Here is a 16,400-nt window from a genome sequence, read left to right as displayed (position 1 = left end):
CACATGTGAATTGTTGAATGATTTCTCCCACCCCAGGGAGTTAATTTTTTATTGCACCTAACTTATTTTATGCCTGTGTGTATGTGTGGAGGCCAGAGAACAATTCGAAGCCCCTACTTCTCTTTCCACCACAAGAGTCCTGGGCATCAGACTCACGTTATCAGACTTGTTAGCACAGACCTTTACTCATCTTGCTGCTCTAATTATGAAATAATGACTGGTAAAACTTACTGTTGGTTGCCTTAACTTTGATGGACAACCTACTTATATTGTGAATCATCAGATTTAAGTCATGTTTTATAGTGAGTGTTAAGACCATTTGTTTAAAACCGGCCTTAAGCTTCCTTTCATTAGGGTTACTTTGCTGGGCTGGGCACTGTGACCAAACGCACCTTGTGGAGGAAACGGTTTGCTTTATCCTACAGCTCATATGTCCATCAGATAGGACGGCCAGGGCAGGAATCTAGAGGCAGGAACTGGAGCAGAGACTTGGGGGAATGCTGCGTCTTGGCTTTCTATCCATGGCGCCTCAGCCTGCTTTCTTATGTCAGGCACCACCACTAGCCCCAGGGTGTCCCCACCCACAGTGGGCAGGGCCCTCCCACATCAATCACTAATTGTGAAAATGCCTCTGTAAACTGCCTGTGGCATCTGATGGCGACATCTTCTCAGGTGTAGCTGTGTCCAGTTGGCAGTACTAATGAGGACAGTACCAAGCATAGTGTTTTCTCCAAAAGGAACTAGCCAGCCTTTCTCTTCGTTACCCGTAATACAGAGAGAGCAGCTTAGCTAACTGAGCATAGACACAGCAAAGAAAGATCGGACTAAAGGCTTTTCAAAGACATTGCACATCTTAACTTGGTTAATAATTTGGAAGACGTGCCTTGTTGGAAATGGCATGTGCAGCTTTGGTTTTCTCGTTGGTGGTGCTGAGCGCTGTGCTCTGGGCCTTAGGTCCAGTTCCAGCTCGGCCTTGGCTGTTTGATGGTCTGTGGTTGGTTGCTGGGCACTAATGATGTTCCCATTCCTTTGTTTTGCAGGCCCTGGGATGTTTGCTGTATAAACTTTGTTTCTTCGCTCTTCCTTTTGGTGAGAGTCAGGTTGCTATCTGTGACGGCAGCTTCACCATCCCAGATAATTCTCGCTACTCCCATAACGTTCATTGTTTGATTAGTAAGTATCTAGAAAGCTTATTAATATTGTTTTTTTAGATGTTGTTTTAGGGCTTGCTATTTCTATCCTTTCTTAAATCTAGATTTTTCATTTCATATAATTTTATAAATCTAGTAAAGATATTTAAAGATGGTTATATTACCTCTGGAGGAGAAAGTGATCTAATTACAATGAGTACAAGGACATTCTTACCCTCCTAGATACAATTTCTGTAGCACATGGCAGCAATTGCATTGGTAAGGCAGCCAGAACTACTGAGGACAGCTCTACTAACCTTTAATTGTTCAGATTTGTACCTTTGAAACCACATATCCATACAGTCAATAAATAACCAGATTTCCTTTCAGCCTTTTCAAGGGTGTTTGCTTCCTTTAAGGAAGATACTGTGATTTAACATTTTGTACATGTGGATGGTAAAATTTCAGAGAACGATCTTTGAGGGGAGGGCAGCCATTAGGCAGTAACCTTTGGTGGTGGCGGCAGGGCTCAAGCGGCTCCCCCTGGTCTGGTTAAAGCGTCCTTAGCATTGTGGCTTTCTTCTCTGCACTGTAAACACCCGCTGTGCCCCTGTGCCACAGAGCAGAGAACACATATGATAAAGACAGCATTTAAACTTAGTGGGAAAATAGTTGGAAAGAGATGATTTTTCTCAGTCATTTGTGAACAAAGGGCAAAGTCTTCCATTTTTCCTGTTAAAACGTCCATAAATAAAAATTTTAAATGTAAAGAATAAAATATATGCTGAAAGAAAATAGGCATGAATTTAATGATAGGTCTAGAATATAGAAAATGTAGGCAGCCAACCCCAGGCGTTATACAACATAGCCCAGGGACATAGAACTGCCTTTAAGCCTGCCCGTGTGGCTTGGGTGTTGTGGCAAACACAGGTAATTCTAGCACTGGGGAGGCAGATGCAGGAGAACACAGAGACGGCCTGGTCACTGAGTTACAACTGAAAGACTTCTCAATAAAGCCAAGGCCAGATGCATGCTGCTCAGTGGTAGAATGCTGACCTAGGAGGCATGCGGCTCTGGGTTCACTCTTGATATGTATGTGAGAAGTGGCCGGCGTTCTAATGCACGGCCTCTGTAAACCAAGGAGAAGGGCTCCACAGTATGAAATATTGTTCATGATGTCCAAGAGAAAAAGGGACATAAATGATGTAGTATGACTTTCAAACTTTTGAAGGACAGAATTTCTATGATACAGCTTTGCTCAAAGATACTGAAATTTGGGAAATTACATCTTCTTGACACACAAAGCACTGTGCCATCCAGAATGGTTTTCCTAGACAAGGGGAGCCAGAATAATGGAGGAGTGGGGAAGGAAACAGCTTCAGCTTGGCTGCTGCGCTGCCAGCGCAAACACTTAACTATGAGAGCATTTAATACGTTTGCGTGTGTGTGTGTGTGTGTGCTTGTGTGCTGTGCTTTTGCACAACTTGGGTCCTAGACCCAAGGAGGGAATGAAGAAGCCAGACACCCATACAGAACACTAGGGTCCAGTGGTCCGACTCTGATGGAGACGCCTCAGCTCTCTAGAAGCTCACCATGTTTTTATATACAGATGAACAAGGAGACAGTCCAGGGGTGGTGAGAAAAAGCTACAGTGTACGTCTCCTGGACACACCATCAATATCTACACTCCCCTGAGGAAGGCTTTGCCATCCTCCGAGCCTCACCTGCGGACAGCTTTGCCACTCTCCTGGGCTGAGGCACTGGTGTCCTTGACATGGCGAATTTAATACTAGGTTGGGCTCGGGGATGTAGGACATGGGCGCTTGTGGAAATACTGATACGCGCTTCCTCAGGTCTCCACTCATGCTCTGCACTTGCCTGTAGGCTTTTGTTTCCAGAGAGCTGCAGGTCTGTTTTGTAGCTCTCCATACCTGTGGAATGGTGTCAACTCTCGACTTGAATCTCCGTGGTTAAGCACCTGGCAGCATTGCTGTGTGTGTTGTCTGATCTGTGCCAGCCCCCAGTCAGATTGGAGCTGCCCGCCTGGGCAGTCTACTTCATTGTTCTAGGCACCCATGAGTGGGCTTGTCAGTCCTCTGAGGACATTACTCTGGCCTTACTCTTTCAACAGGAGTTCTATTTTGCTGTACTATTTTGTGAATGATTTTAAATCAGAAGACATAATTCCATGTATATTTGAATATTAAACTCTTAATAATATTATTAATATTAAATATTAATAATGCTCTAACAAACTTTAGAACAACAGAAGCATAAAGTAGTCCCTGTTAATCATAACGCTCAAAGACTAGAGCATGGACTTCAGTTGCTGTGTTCTCTCGCTAATTGAGTTTTAATGTTTTGATGCAGACAATTTTATAAATTATTGTAGCTATAACTGCTTTATTGCTAAGTATAATGTTTTAGTAATAATTGAATGTACAGTTTTAGTAGGACTCTTGAAGTGTCCTAAAGGCTCAGAATGTTCTCACTGGCCCAGTCTGTGTGTTAGACTCGGCAGCTCATGCACTGGAATGTGATTTCCTCCTGAGTGCTATGGAGTTTCTCCGTGTTTACGTGTGACACCCATATGTGTGTGGGAATGTGTTTGTGTAGTACTGCGGTAAGCATGATAGTACTGTTGATAATTTTAGCTTCAATTAGAGTTTAATTAATTGCTAGTTTACTGTGTAGCATATGCTTCTTTTATTTGACCATAAATATGAAGATCTTAGTTTCTGCTGTGCATTTGACCATGCCAAAATGAAAAGGATTAAATAAACTAAAAACATTCAGGGAACTTTGGGATTATAATACACTGTAAGTTTTTAAAGCAGCCCAGTGGGATGGCCCAGTGGGTAAGAGCAGGCTCAGTCATGCCAGGGCCATATGCAGGAGCCGCCATAGGAGGAGAGAACCGAGTCCTCTCCTCCACATGTGCACACTCACACACTCACACACACCAGTAACAGTTGTAAGTCCTAACAGTTTGCCTCCTTGTCAAAAGCGTTGTAGACAGTACTTTTAAAATGCCGTAATGAGGTACAGATTTTGAAAAAGACAGTATATACTTATTGATAATGTGATGCTAAAAACCAATTGGAATTCTTTTATTTATATCCTTCACACGTGGCCTTGCCTGCTTCTCACTGTCATATTCAGCTGTCTCTGTGTGTATAAAATGCATTAAACCGAGTCCTGCATTCAGAACACCCAGTGCTCTGTAGCTGTGCTTCCATGGTTCTTGAGTTTCCAAGTTTTCAGTGCTAAATTTTATTTATCCAGTACATATACTTTTACACAGTTAACTGTAGTGCTCATGCGATTTATCCTTTTGATGTCATTCAGGATGTTTGAACTAACTAATCATGAGTTAATAGCCAGTTTGCTAAAGCTGTGTAGTTTTGTGGTTATGTCGGGTATTGGAATATACACCACTGTTAGCAGTGATCCGGAAGAAGGGCTTGTGACTGTATTGGTGAAAAGCTGCTTTTATTAGTTTTGTTTCTCTTTCCTGTGGACTTTGCTTATAAGCAGCTGTCTTGGTTTGATTCCTGTTAAACACGTGCTGCTGTTGCTGTGAGGGTGAGGAGTGGACACTTTTAATTTTGAATGTAAGTTGAAAAGATGGTCAATAGCAGAGGATGAGAAGCATTACTAACCAACCCCTCTCCTTCCTTAACCCTTATTCTTACCCTAACACTAACCCGAACCCTAATCCTAACCTTCCCCCATTTTAATCTTACCCTTACCTCAGCCTTACCCCTACCCCTACCTGAGTAGTTATGGAGACAGACAGGGCCTGCTTCCTTCACCCTCAGCATGGACACGCACGCACGCACGCACACACACACACACACGCACACACGCACACACACACACACGCACACGCACACGATTGAAGAAGACATGACTGAGAGGGAGTCTGGGGAGAAGGTTTAAGTGCATTAAGTGCAGTACTCATTATGAAATTCTGCAAAGTGAATTGAGAAGTACCTGCCTCTGAATTTTGGTGAGAATCACAAATCACAAGTGTTTGTTAGTGTGTGCGATTGCCTACCTGTCCCTGATGCTGTCCTCCCCGTCACACTTGGTTCTGAGGGTGCACTCTGCCTGCAGATGTCTTCAGGGGCTTCAGAGCACACCTACAGCTCTGTGGTGACTGCAGAAGGTGCTGTACATTTCATGCTGTACAGTTCATGCTGCACATTTCATGCAGTCCAGAGTATCCTGTACAACTGGTAAGGCTCTGTCCCACCCGCCTGTACCGTGAGGTTTATACCGAGGAACTTCACTTCTCTCGCTCTGGTTCACTAACTGCTTGCCGGGCATAGTCCTGGCACTTAGCTCTTTTGTTCTAATTAGATGACTTTTAGCGTCTGTGCTGTGGAAATCCAGGAGTTGTTTTAATTCTCCTAACTGTATTATGGGGATTAAACAGTAGACAAGCAGAATAGATACTTTTACTTGTGTCCCACTTGTCTTCAGAGGTTATCAGCTCAGGTCTAGTCTTGCTTCATCTATGCGCTCATCTGTTCTCTTACACAGTTTTGGGGAAAGTACCTCAGACACATCGATATGTCTTTGAAAATAAACCAAGCGTAAGGTAGGATTTCCTTGAAGAGACTCTCTCGCTCACTCGTTAGTGCTGGATCATTACCTGGCAGTGAGAAAGGGCCCTTGTCAGGACAGTCCCACGAGAGGTTCCTGGTGTATTTAGAGTGCCACTTACTGCCCTACTTATAGTTGAGTGTATGTATGTATATATACACATATACACACAGTTATTAAATTTGATCTGTAGTAAATAGATTTAGGAGTCCTACATCTCGCATGTAAATTTCTGTAGTAATCTCCATGGGTCGACGTATAAAATTAAACTGCTTAAAATGTAGTTTCAAAATTACAATTTCTCAGCAAAAGCTTCAAAATGAATAGTGAAGTTTTTCTTTTGGTATATTACTATATTATTGTAATAAATGGAATTCACTGGGAGGGAATACGTCACAGAAAGAGAAAATCAATATGTTTTAAGGCAGAAAGACTCAGGACTTCTAACAAGGCATTTCTCTTACATTTGTGAAGTCATCAGGGGAGAGAGAGGTGCTGCTGGTAAGCCCAGCTTTGTCTAGGCAGAGGCATGCATCTCATTCTGACTTGACTACCATGTACTGGCTGAGGGCCACTGTGGTGGCCGAGCCCTTGCTCTTCTTGCTGCTCTGTCAGGATGGGGAAGGGTGCTGTTCTTTCCTTGCACAGATGTGTATGAAACCCAGCTGCTCGATGAGTGCTTTGTGGTGAGAAATGCATGGGAATCAGCTGAAAGTGTCACTGGTTTCATCAGAAACTATGGACGTGCTGAGACCCCATTCCAGGCTGTGCTGTGTGCTGTTGTCAATGGAAAGGTCACACAAGAATGATGAGAGAGGTTGAGTTTCTTCAAGGCTAACATTTGGGAAAAAATGACTTTGTGTTCATGTAAATAGGAGTCGATGATAGTTGTGATAACGTGCATTGTTCCTTTAACTCAAAGGCAGTGTAGTTCCTGTGTTCTCTCCCTTTGCTTCCTGCACTCTCACCTCTGCTTCTTAATCTGTTCCTTCCCCAGAGCACATTGGAGGATGCGGTTCAGTTGTGGACTAGTTATTTAAGACATTTTAGACATAGACGAGCTAGTTGGACACTGAAGATACCATTCTATTTATTTATGTATTTGTTTGTTTGTTTTACCACTAATTTATTTATTCACTTTACATCTCAATTGCAGCCCTCCTCCTCCCACTCCTCCCTCGGTCTCCTCTGGCAAGGTGGGGCCCCCTCTTGATACCAACCCACTTTGCCACTGGGGGCAGATAAGGGGAGCAGGATCCATAGGCGGGCAACAGAGTCAGGGATGGCCCTTGCTCCAGTTGTTCATGACCTGCATGAAGACCAAACTGCATATCTGTTACATATGTGCAGGGGACATAGGTTCAGCCCATTCTTTTCTTTTTTTGGTGGTTCAGTCTCTGGGAACCCCCAAGGGTCCATGTTATAGTTAAGTCCCAGCATTGAACTAGATTAAAGCTGGTAACCTTGTACTTTAGCTTGATTAGGCCATGCAGTAACCAAAGGGTACATTTACGGCTCTATTTCTGAAAGAGTTCAAGATTATATATAATTTAAATTAAATTCTAAATGATTTCATATTGAACTTTTCTTTTTTACTATTTCAATGTCTAGTAGTTTCCAATTAAAAACATCTAGAGATTAAAAAAAAAAAAAAACAAGCTCTTTTCTGCCTGTGATTTTACTGGTGATTGTTAGTCATCTCGTTATTTGGAGTTTAAAATTAAACCCAGGGGCTGGTGAGATGGTTCAGTGCAGACAGGTACTTGCTGTCTGCACAAGCCTCACAACCTGAGTTTGATCCCTGGAATATGTGTAAGTATGGAAGGAGAGAGTGGGGCCCTGACAGCCACACATGTGGCTTGACATGCATCCCCACCACACACAAGTCCATTAGCACGCAAACTAAAACAGCAACAACAAGAAGCTGGAGATATGGACATGGTGCATCAGATAAGTCCGCCATCTTGACTGCAGAATGAGAGCATGATGTTCTAAAACCTAAAACATCGAGCATGGACTTGATGCTGTGTGGAGAATCTCATGCATAGTATCATGACCGGTTGTCAAAATACAAGTGCCTTAGCAACATTGTGTAAGAGTCCTTCAGGGTATTCGCATTATGAGCTGAAATCTGTGTGACACTGTGCTTGAGAGAGAGGAGTGGGGGAGGGAATTTCCTGGTCCAGTACTGGTTAGAGCATGCAGTCCACCTCCCCCTTTCTTTACTGCCTTCAGCTAGTGTGAAACACAACATCACTAACTCAGAACAGGATGCTTGAAGGCTCCTCCTTTGTAGAAACTTAAGTATATCTTAGATGAAGGGAGGTCCCTGAGGAAGCACATTCTTCTACCACAGGGCTCTCTTTACACTGCAGAACTTGTTTTTCAGCTAAACTGCATTTAGAAATTATGTCACAGGTCTCTGTTGGAGGACTGTGAGAGATGTGATCAGCTGTCACTGCAATTCCTTTAAGGGTGCTGTTCATGCTGTAAGCCATCTTTAGTGGGACTTGAAGGGAATTTTCTCTGCTTTTGTATCAGAAGAACTAACTTACTTTATGACATCTGTATTATAGATGCTATAATTCATGTAACATATAGGATCATGTTACTCTGTGTTATCAGAGACTGAATTTGGAGCCTCCATTTATAATCAGATAGCTAGTTTCTTCATTCTCTTGTCCTTTGCCAGTGAATGCCTTTCCATGATTCTTGCTTTCTCTTGTACTTGAAAAGACCTTATGCTTTCTGAATGCCAAATTCAGGCTTTATATGATATTTACTAGTAGCTACTTATGAAGTTTAATGATACATTTTACAAGTTCTATATCACTAACGTATAAAATACGGTATTTTTGTAATTTTGATGTTTCCTGTAATTTGGTTGTCTTTTCATAATCTCAATAAATACTGTTAAAGAATGCTATATATTTTACTTTGTTAAATTAATTTAATGCTGTTTTTAAAACATTTAATGTTTTTTGGTGTTAAGATATAATTATTGTAGAAGATAAATATACCTTAAAAAATCTCTCATCTCTTTTTGATTAGGAGAGTTAAATATAAACTAATAAATATCCGAATTAAATGTTTTTTTAGCTATTCTAGTCTAATAGTGCTGCTAAGACGAAATAACAAACTATATGTAGTATGTTAGCTCTAAAAATATGTAAGTCACGTGACACGGGTAATTCTTGTGATTTTAGAATCAAACTCATCATTTTGTGCCCCATGTGTTGCTGTTTTTGTTCCTTGTTCAGGGCCTGAGGTCTACAAGGGGGTTGAGTCCATTTTGACCTGTAGCTTCCTCTTAGTGGTGGGACTCAAGACACTCATTGTTTTATAGTAACTTTGGGAGTAGCTAGCATGAACTTTAATTTTAAACATGTTTGACGTAAGTTAAGCATTAAATACTTTAAGGGCAATAAAGTAGAACCAGCCGTGGAGGTGCCAACACAGCCAACTTTCTCAGTTACAGAATCGAGTAAGTTCCAGCCTGTTGAAATAGAAGCCGCCCAAAAATGTATAAATAGTAGCGAATGGTCATTGGGTTAGACAGAACATGTCAGGGACTGCGGCGAGGTCAGTGTAAATATGTTAATAGTGCATTCTAGAACTGCTCGGATGGTTGGCAGTGATGATAAGAATACGTATACAGAACTGTGTAATACTTATACAGAGGGCTGTTAGTCTGCCAGCCCTCTGCTGCTCTGCTAAGTACCTTTTAGGGAACAGGTAACTAAAGGGAATTGTTTTAGGGGACCCCTTCACCTCCTCACTGTGGCTCCAGAGCTTTCTTGAGTAATTAGGTACTTCTGAGTTCACAGGCTTTGTGTTCTTAATTCTCCTTTTGTTTGGTGTCACTTTTTCAAGAGTTTAATGTCTGCCATCTGTCCAGCACAGAGATGGTCTGTGATGGCCTCTGCTAAGTTTACTTTTAGAAAAGGTTTCAGATATTTCCTCTAAGCATTACCAAAGTCAGCTAGAATCATGGGCCGTAGACTAGAACAGACCCCCTCCCATAATGTGCCTCTCTGTAGTATTTGTCTTCAAACAGCTTGCCGTTTGATCTGTTATTACAGGGTTCATGCTTGAACCAGACCCCGAGCACAGACCTGACATATTTCAAGTCTCCTACTTTGCATTTAAATTTGCCAAAAAGGATTGTCCGGTCTCCAACATCAATGTAAGTAGTTTGTGTAGCAGGTAAGCCTTGAGCATCCATTTTGACTGTGTGTATGCGTGCATGCTTGCTGGGACGGCCACCTGGTTCATGACAAGTGGTCCTGATGGCGTCACGCTGGCTTGTATGGAGCCTCGTTTCTTAGACTTGACTCAGGTGTTTTGGAGAGCTTCAGCAGGATAGCTGGTTTGCAGTGTGCAGAGAAACACAGCATGGCATGTGTCAGTCACAGAGCATAAGCTGTTATTAACATATTTGATAACAGGGTTTTAAGTGTTTTGTTTTTGTTTTTAACCAAGGGGTGTGATCAAATAGTATTGATGATGCAGATACTAAGCACGGTGTTAAACCTCGGGACTCTGTGAGGTGTGAATGGCAGAGCACAGGAAAGGGAGGCCCGACTTCAGTTACTTCCTTCGTCAGTGGCTGAGCTTATGTCTTTACGGTGCAAATCCTCTTGTCCTCCTGCTGTAAAGTCAGGATAGTGAGTTATAATGATCATAGTTAATGTGTAGTCCAATAGCCCAGGCTAGGCCAAGTAAGCAGCTCATTTGAGGATGACTGATTCTACGCAAAGGCTTTGATTTTTCTTTTTCTTTCTTGCTTCCTTCCTTGCCTGCCTGCTTGCCTGCTTCCTTTGCCTCCTCCTCTTTAAATTTAATTTTTATTTATTTTTTTGAGGCAGAGTCTCCCTACATAGCTCTGGCAGTCCTGGAAGTCACTCGGTAGACCAGGCTGGCCTTAAACTCCCAGATCCTGCCTCCGCCTCCAGGAGTGCTGGGATTAAAATGTGTGCTGCCATGCCTGGCTGCAAGGCTCTGACTTGCAGTCACTCCCTGCACACTGTCATGAACTACACATGCCAAGTTTCTGCTACTGTTAACGAAGGTTTCTAGCTCAGCATTGATTCTGTAGAGACCATTCTGGTCTGACTTGTTCTGTTTCCTTCAGGTGTAACCTCACTCACCTGCTCAGACAGGGAGGTCTGTGGCGCCTCTCCCTTTTTAGCCCCTCGCTGTCTCTCTTGAGTCTCTGTGGATGCTCTGACCTCCTAGTGAGCAGAGTAGCTTGGCCTGGGGTGTGCCTGCCTTCAGCTTTCAGTTCATCTCCTGCTTACAGTGCCCCAGGCCGACAGACGCAGCTCTAAGAGGAACTGTCTTCTAAACGTTACAATGCCATGACAGTTGTTGGTAGTACTTAGAGACAGCATGATTGTTAATCCTGGTCGCTGGTTGTTTATTTCTGAAGTACAAAGTATCATTGATTTACAGGTGTGTCATAGTTATTTTTTACTCAGTGTTTACACAAAAAAAATAGTTATGCAATGACGCTGTGATCATCTTGTATAGATTTCTGTGGAACATCCATATGAAGATGGCATTACATATGTGAAGTTATTTACAGAGTAAATCTGCGGAGTATGTCTGAATACTAGTATCTCAGTGCTTTAAAAGTTGAATAGTCTTATCTATAGCATAAAAATTACTACCACTCAAATTAAAAACTAAATGAAATGTTCCTTTTTCTTCCAAGAATTCCATTCTTCCATCAACTCTTCCAGAACCGATGACTGCTACCGAAGCCGCTGCTAGGAAAAGCCAGATGAAAGCCAGGTAGGCAGGGCTGTGCTGGAGCCGACAGCCATCTTGTCAAAGGAGAGGCTGTAGTTCTCGTTCCCTAAATACTAGCTCCCTTACCCAGCATGCCGTGGGCTCAGTCTGTGCTGCTCCCTTACCCAGCATGCTGTGGGCTCAGTCTGTGCTGCTAGAGCCTAGACAGTAACAACAGCCGCTCAGACGTACGAAGTAGAGGGCCTGACTGCCGCTCGTGTGGGTGCTCAGGTGAGTGAGGACCCGAGAGTGGAAGTGCCGGTGTCTCTGTGGACATGTGGTTGTCATCATTTTTGTCACCCGCTGATCTTAATTCAGGGACCTGCAGAGGCGAGTTAAGAGCTAGGAAGCCTATTGCTTGTATTTAAGAAAGGAAAAGAGAAAGGCCATCATGTGTGTAGCTGTACAATTTATATGTGTATGTAACTAGAATGCTTGGTAAAGAATCAAGTTTGAAATCTCACTTTTTACTTATTTACTCCATTAATAAGCTTGATTCTATCTTGTAGAGTGAGACCTTAAATGTGGGGCTGGGGGGATGATTCAGCAATGAAGAATGCATACGGCTTTTGTGGACACTTGATTATTGTTAAGTGAGCTGTGATTGGCTGTGTATAGAAATGATCTTGCTGTCTTCATTACATTTTTACATAGCTTATACCTTTCCGCTCCAATCATCGCTTGTCTGCCCTGTTACTGTTAGGAGACAGCATGCCTGCAATATGTTTATGACTGTTGGAAAAACCTTGCCTTAAAGGCTTTGTTGAATAATGTTATGCATCACACTGTCCTTTGATCATATGTGCCATCCTTGGCTCCTCCCACCGTCCCCTCCTCCTCCCACCAACGTCTCCGTGATACTTCCCTTCTTGTTATGACCTGCTGACTTCAATTAGGTTACCAACCCGAATTTTCTGAAATTTTGCCATGAGTTTTTTGTTTTTCCTTTTAGAAGGCTAAGTGTTGGGAGGGCTCCCTCTTGTGGTATGTAGAGGTATTGTGAAAGAGAGGTAGGTGTGTGTTATAGGAACTGGGGGCTTGATAAATGATGCATATACAGTTTTAGTTGTTAAATCATTTGAAATTATATTAAGTGATGTCATTAAAGAAATATAGGAGAGATTTATTAAAGTTTAATTGAGTTTATGAGTTTACAGAAAGCAAAGTTGAAAAAAGACGTAATTTTCAGAGTATATTGGTCCCACACTCATGCACATACTGGCGGCACCAAGAGGGCTGAATGGGCATCAAAAAAAAAAAAAAAAAAAAAAAAAAAGCCCATGGAGTTGTGAGGGAAAAGTTTTGAGGTTAATAGGGAAGAAATTGGAGTGTGGAGGGTTGGGAGTTAGATTTGATCAGATACATTGTATGCATGCATGTACTAAAAATAAATTTACCTATTTTTGTTGTTGTTGTTGCTCGGAAATGTCACTTATATCTGCTAATCGTTGTTTTCAAACTTGTGCTTACTGTTCTGCTGTGTGCATTTGGGGCTTATGCTGAGTCCCAACCAGACATTTCTCCTGATTGCCATTCAGTGTTCTAGGTAAACAAAGGTCGGGGGGCAGGCCGCCTGGCTTAGCAAGCACAGGAGACAGTGCTTTCTTTTTCTGGAGTCCAGGTGAGGGGGATTATTTTGTGTGCCTTTGAAGACCTAGATCCTGGCTTCGTCAGAAACCCTGTGAGCAGGTTTCTGTTCGTGTACTCAGTCTTAGTGCTGTCCCTTAGGTCGCCAGGGCTGTACTCCGTGCCTCCCGCTTTGAAGGTGGACCGTAGAGTACAGTTTCAACAGCTAGCTGTACCTGGCTGCGTTCTCTTTACTAGCTGTAGTAAACCTGTATTCTGAGATGGAAAGTGGAAGGACTAATGTGGTCATCTGTAATAATCAACTATGTCTGTCTTTTATAGAATGAATAGTAAATTAGAGATAATCTCATTATTTGGAATAAATTATATTTTCTATTATAGAATAACAGATACCATTGGACCAACAGAAACCTCAATTGCACCAAGACAAAGACCAAAGGCCAATTCCACCGCTGCCATTTCCAGTGTGCTGACCATTCAGAGTTCAGCAACGCCGGTTAAAGTCCCTGCTCCTGGGGAATTCAGTAACCACAAACCCAAAGGTAATTAATTAGCCTGGAAACACGGCTCTGTCGGCAAAGTGCAGGGTGAGCACCCCAGTGCACATCCCTGCACCCTCAGCAAAGACGGATGGACATGGCAGTGTGCTCTCATAACCCAGCACAGGCTGTGAGGGGTGTGTGGTGTGGGGGTGGGGTACTGGCGGGGGTGGGCTCAGGGTAGAGACAGGCTGGCTTCAGGTTTGAGGGCCAGCCAGTCCAACTGCAGTGACAGGTTAGTTAGATTGTCTTAACAGAAAAATGGGGGCAATGATTGGCCATCCAGACCCCAACCTTTGACCGCTGTATGTGTTTTACTTTTTAAAGATTTATTTTCTATAGAAATTAGAGTAAAATATTCATCTATTATAGAAATATTGACAGAAAAATGTAAAACTTTCCTGGTTTCTTTTCAGGTAATACCAGTGTAGCATGTACCTTCTTAGCTTGTAAGCATGAATAATCATTTTGGAAATATGAACATAGTCCAAATTAATATTACTACTATAGCCATGTTTAATTCATATAAACAGTTTATGTCATTGGCATAAATAGACCCAGGTATGTTTCTTTGCCACTTGCTTTTTAAGATGTTTTTGAAAAGTTTTGTTTGTTGTGTAATTTTTAACTTACTCCATGTCGAGTGGACTGTAAGTTTATAACCACTTAGATAACGTCCAGTATTTATTTGCTGTTATTAACAGTGTGGTATAGAACAGCCATACAGTCAGTACCTGATTTCCGTGCCAGTGCATTTTTCAGAGGAAAGTATTGGACATATCTGGGGACTGGAGAGAGGTGAATTGGTTAAGAGCATTTGCTGCTCTTCCAGTGAGCCCTCACTTGTTTCCCAGCACACATATCAGGCTGCTCAAAACTTCTTGAAACACCAGCTCCAAGAGATCTGACGTCTTCTTCTGATGTCCAAGGGCACCTGCGTGCACATGCTCACACACGCCTAACGTGAATAAAACTTTAAAAGAGGCTTATTTATTTAAAATCTGTGAACAGTCAGATCTGGCCCAAAGATTCCAGGAACTTAAAGGGTCAGCCAGGGTCAGTTCCCTTTACCCTTGTCTTTGCAACACTTGATAGTTGTCAGGAGCCATCTAGGATAGGGTAAAGGCATGCAGGTGATTTCACCCGAGATGACCCACTGTTTTTGCATGGGTGAGATAGATAAACTTGGAATTTCAGGGCCTTCAAATTTCATCTCAGGATATCTTCTTGCAGCTGATATGCCTTTTCTTATCACTATTACACAGTCTAATAGACTCCTGGGCATTAACCAACTCTACTGGGCAGATTTCCTGCAGATCAACATCAAGACGAACTTACATGAATTAATACTGTTTAGATGAATTAATGAATTTACAGAATTCCTCATTTGGTTAAAATAATTTTAAGAAGAAGGTTTTAAGAGAAGGTTTTAGTTATTTTGCCAGAAAGATATAATAAAGTTAGAATCAATTATAGAATGTGTCCATTCTTCATAGAATAGTAACTAAAGGCTGCATTATAAAGAATACAATGAGCTTTCACAATTACACTAAAAAGAGAAATAGGCTTGGGACAAATTTGTGAGCAAGGCAAAACATTCATTCTAGGTCAGGTCCAAGGAGGAAGCCACATGTGTACACTATGCTAAAACCAGGCCACGTGAAACTTGTTGCTCTGAACTTATAATGAGCTTACGAATGAAACACTGCTTTGAACTTAATATCAACATCCTTCTGTAACTCCTCCTTTGTGTAACATTTTATCTATGAGGTATTTGCTAAGAGCTTTGTTTATAAAAAGGCCCGAGAAAAGAAATTAAGTGTGGCTTCAGGGCCTCTGCCCCACCCATACATTCATCCATCCACCAAATGCATATACACCTGTGCCTGCTTATTTATGTGTGCATGTATAGGTGTATGTCTGCACATGTGAGCATGCATGATACTTGTAGAGCTGATTGAGGCAGGTGTGTGTGTGTGTGTGTGTGTGTGTGTGTGTGTGTGTGACAGAGAGAGACAGAGACAGAGAGACAAACAGAGAGACAGACATAGAGAGTCTGTGCATATTGCCTATGTAAAAGATTTAAATTCTTTCCTTTTTTTACTCTCTGATTCATGAAGTTAAGGAGTCCAAGCCTCTTACATGGCCAGCAAGAGACTCAGGGCAGAAGGGAAAGGAACTCTTAACAATTAATCCTTTACTTAATTCTCAGAGGCTACGGCCAGCAGGAAATAATTACCAAATACCCATCTGCTGTCTGTCTGTCTATATGTATGTACATGTAGGAGTTAACAAAAGAGTTCAGAGTATCTCGCTGGGCATTAAGTTGTGTTCCGTTAGTAGTATTGATCCTGTAAATCCCATCTGCTATCAGCATGACCCAAGTCGCCGAGGCTGCTTCTCCATTGACTGCCTTCCTGGAAGCCCTGTGATACTGGGAAGGCCTTGGCAGGTAGTAAAAGTTTTTGAAAATACTTGCCCCATGATTGGTGAGATGATTTTTCCCTTTAGATTATTTTCTCAGTGCTTTGATTAATTTTAACAACTACAAAGTATGCGTACATACTTTAACATACAAAGTAATGGATTTTATGTTATTCTTATATACCTATGAAATATATGTACATATTATGTAATATATACATTAACCCTCTCACTGCCCTTAACTCTTTGTCCCACCTACTGCCCCTCTTCCTTCCCCCAAGTACTTACTCCTTGTACTTTTATGTCACATATATTC

General features: G+C 42.1%; 1 protein-coding gene across 17 annotated transcripts in view; it reads left to right on the top strand.

Annotated features, from left to right (window-relative positions):
- Bmp2k (BMP-2 inducible kinase) overlaps nt 1–16,400 on the top strand; it is a 153,388-nt gene that overhangs the window by 47,373 nt on the left and 89,615 nt on the right. For all 17 annotated transcript variants that reach the window (XM_087584030.1, XM_087584029.1, XM_087584037.1 and 14 more), the window contains 4 exon segments: nt 1,041–1,173; nt 9,824–9,927; nt 11,458–11,537; nt 13,503–13,663. In XM_087584030.1, the coding sequence (XP_087440156.1) occupies nt 1,041–1,173; nt 9,824–9,927; nt 11,458–11,537; nt 13,503–13,663 (478 nt within the window).

This window comes from Rattus norvegicus, chromosome 14, assembly GCF_021556685.1.
Source record: "Rattus norvegicus strain SHRSP/BbbUtx chromosome 14, alternate assembly SHRSP_T2T, whole genome shotgun sequence".
Classification (NCBI taxonomy): domain Eukaryota; kingdom Metazoa; phylum Chordata; class Mammalia; order Rodentia; family Muridae; genus Rattus; species Rattus norvegicus.
Note: the sequence above shows the minus strand (reverse complement) of the source record. Positions and strands in the feature narration are given on the sequence as shown.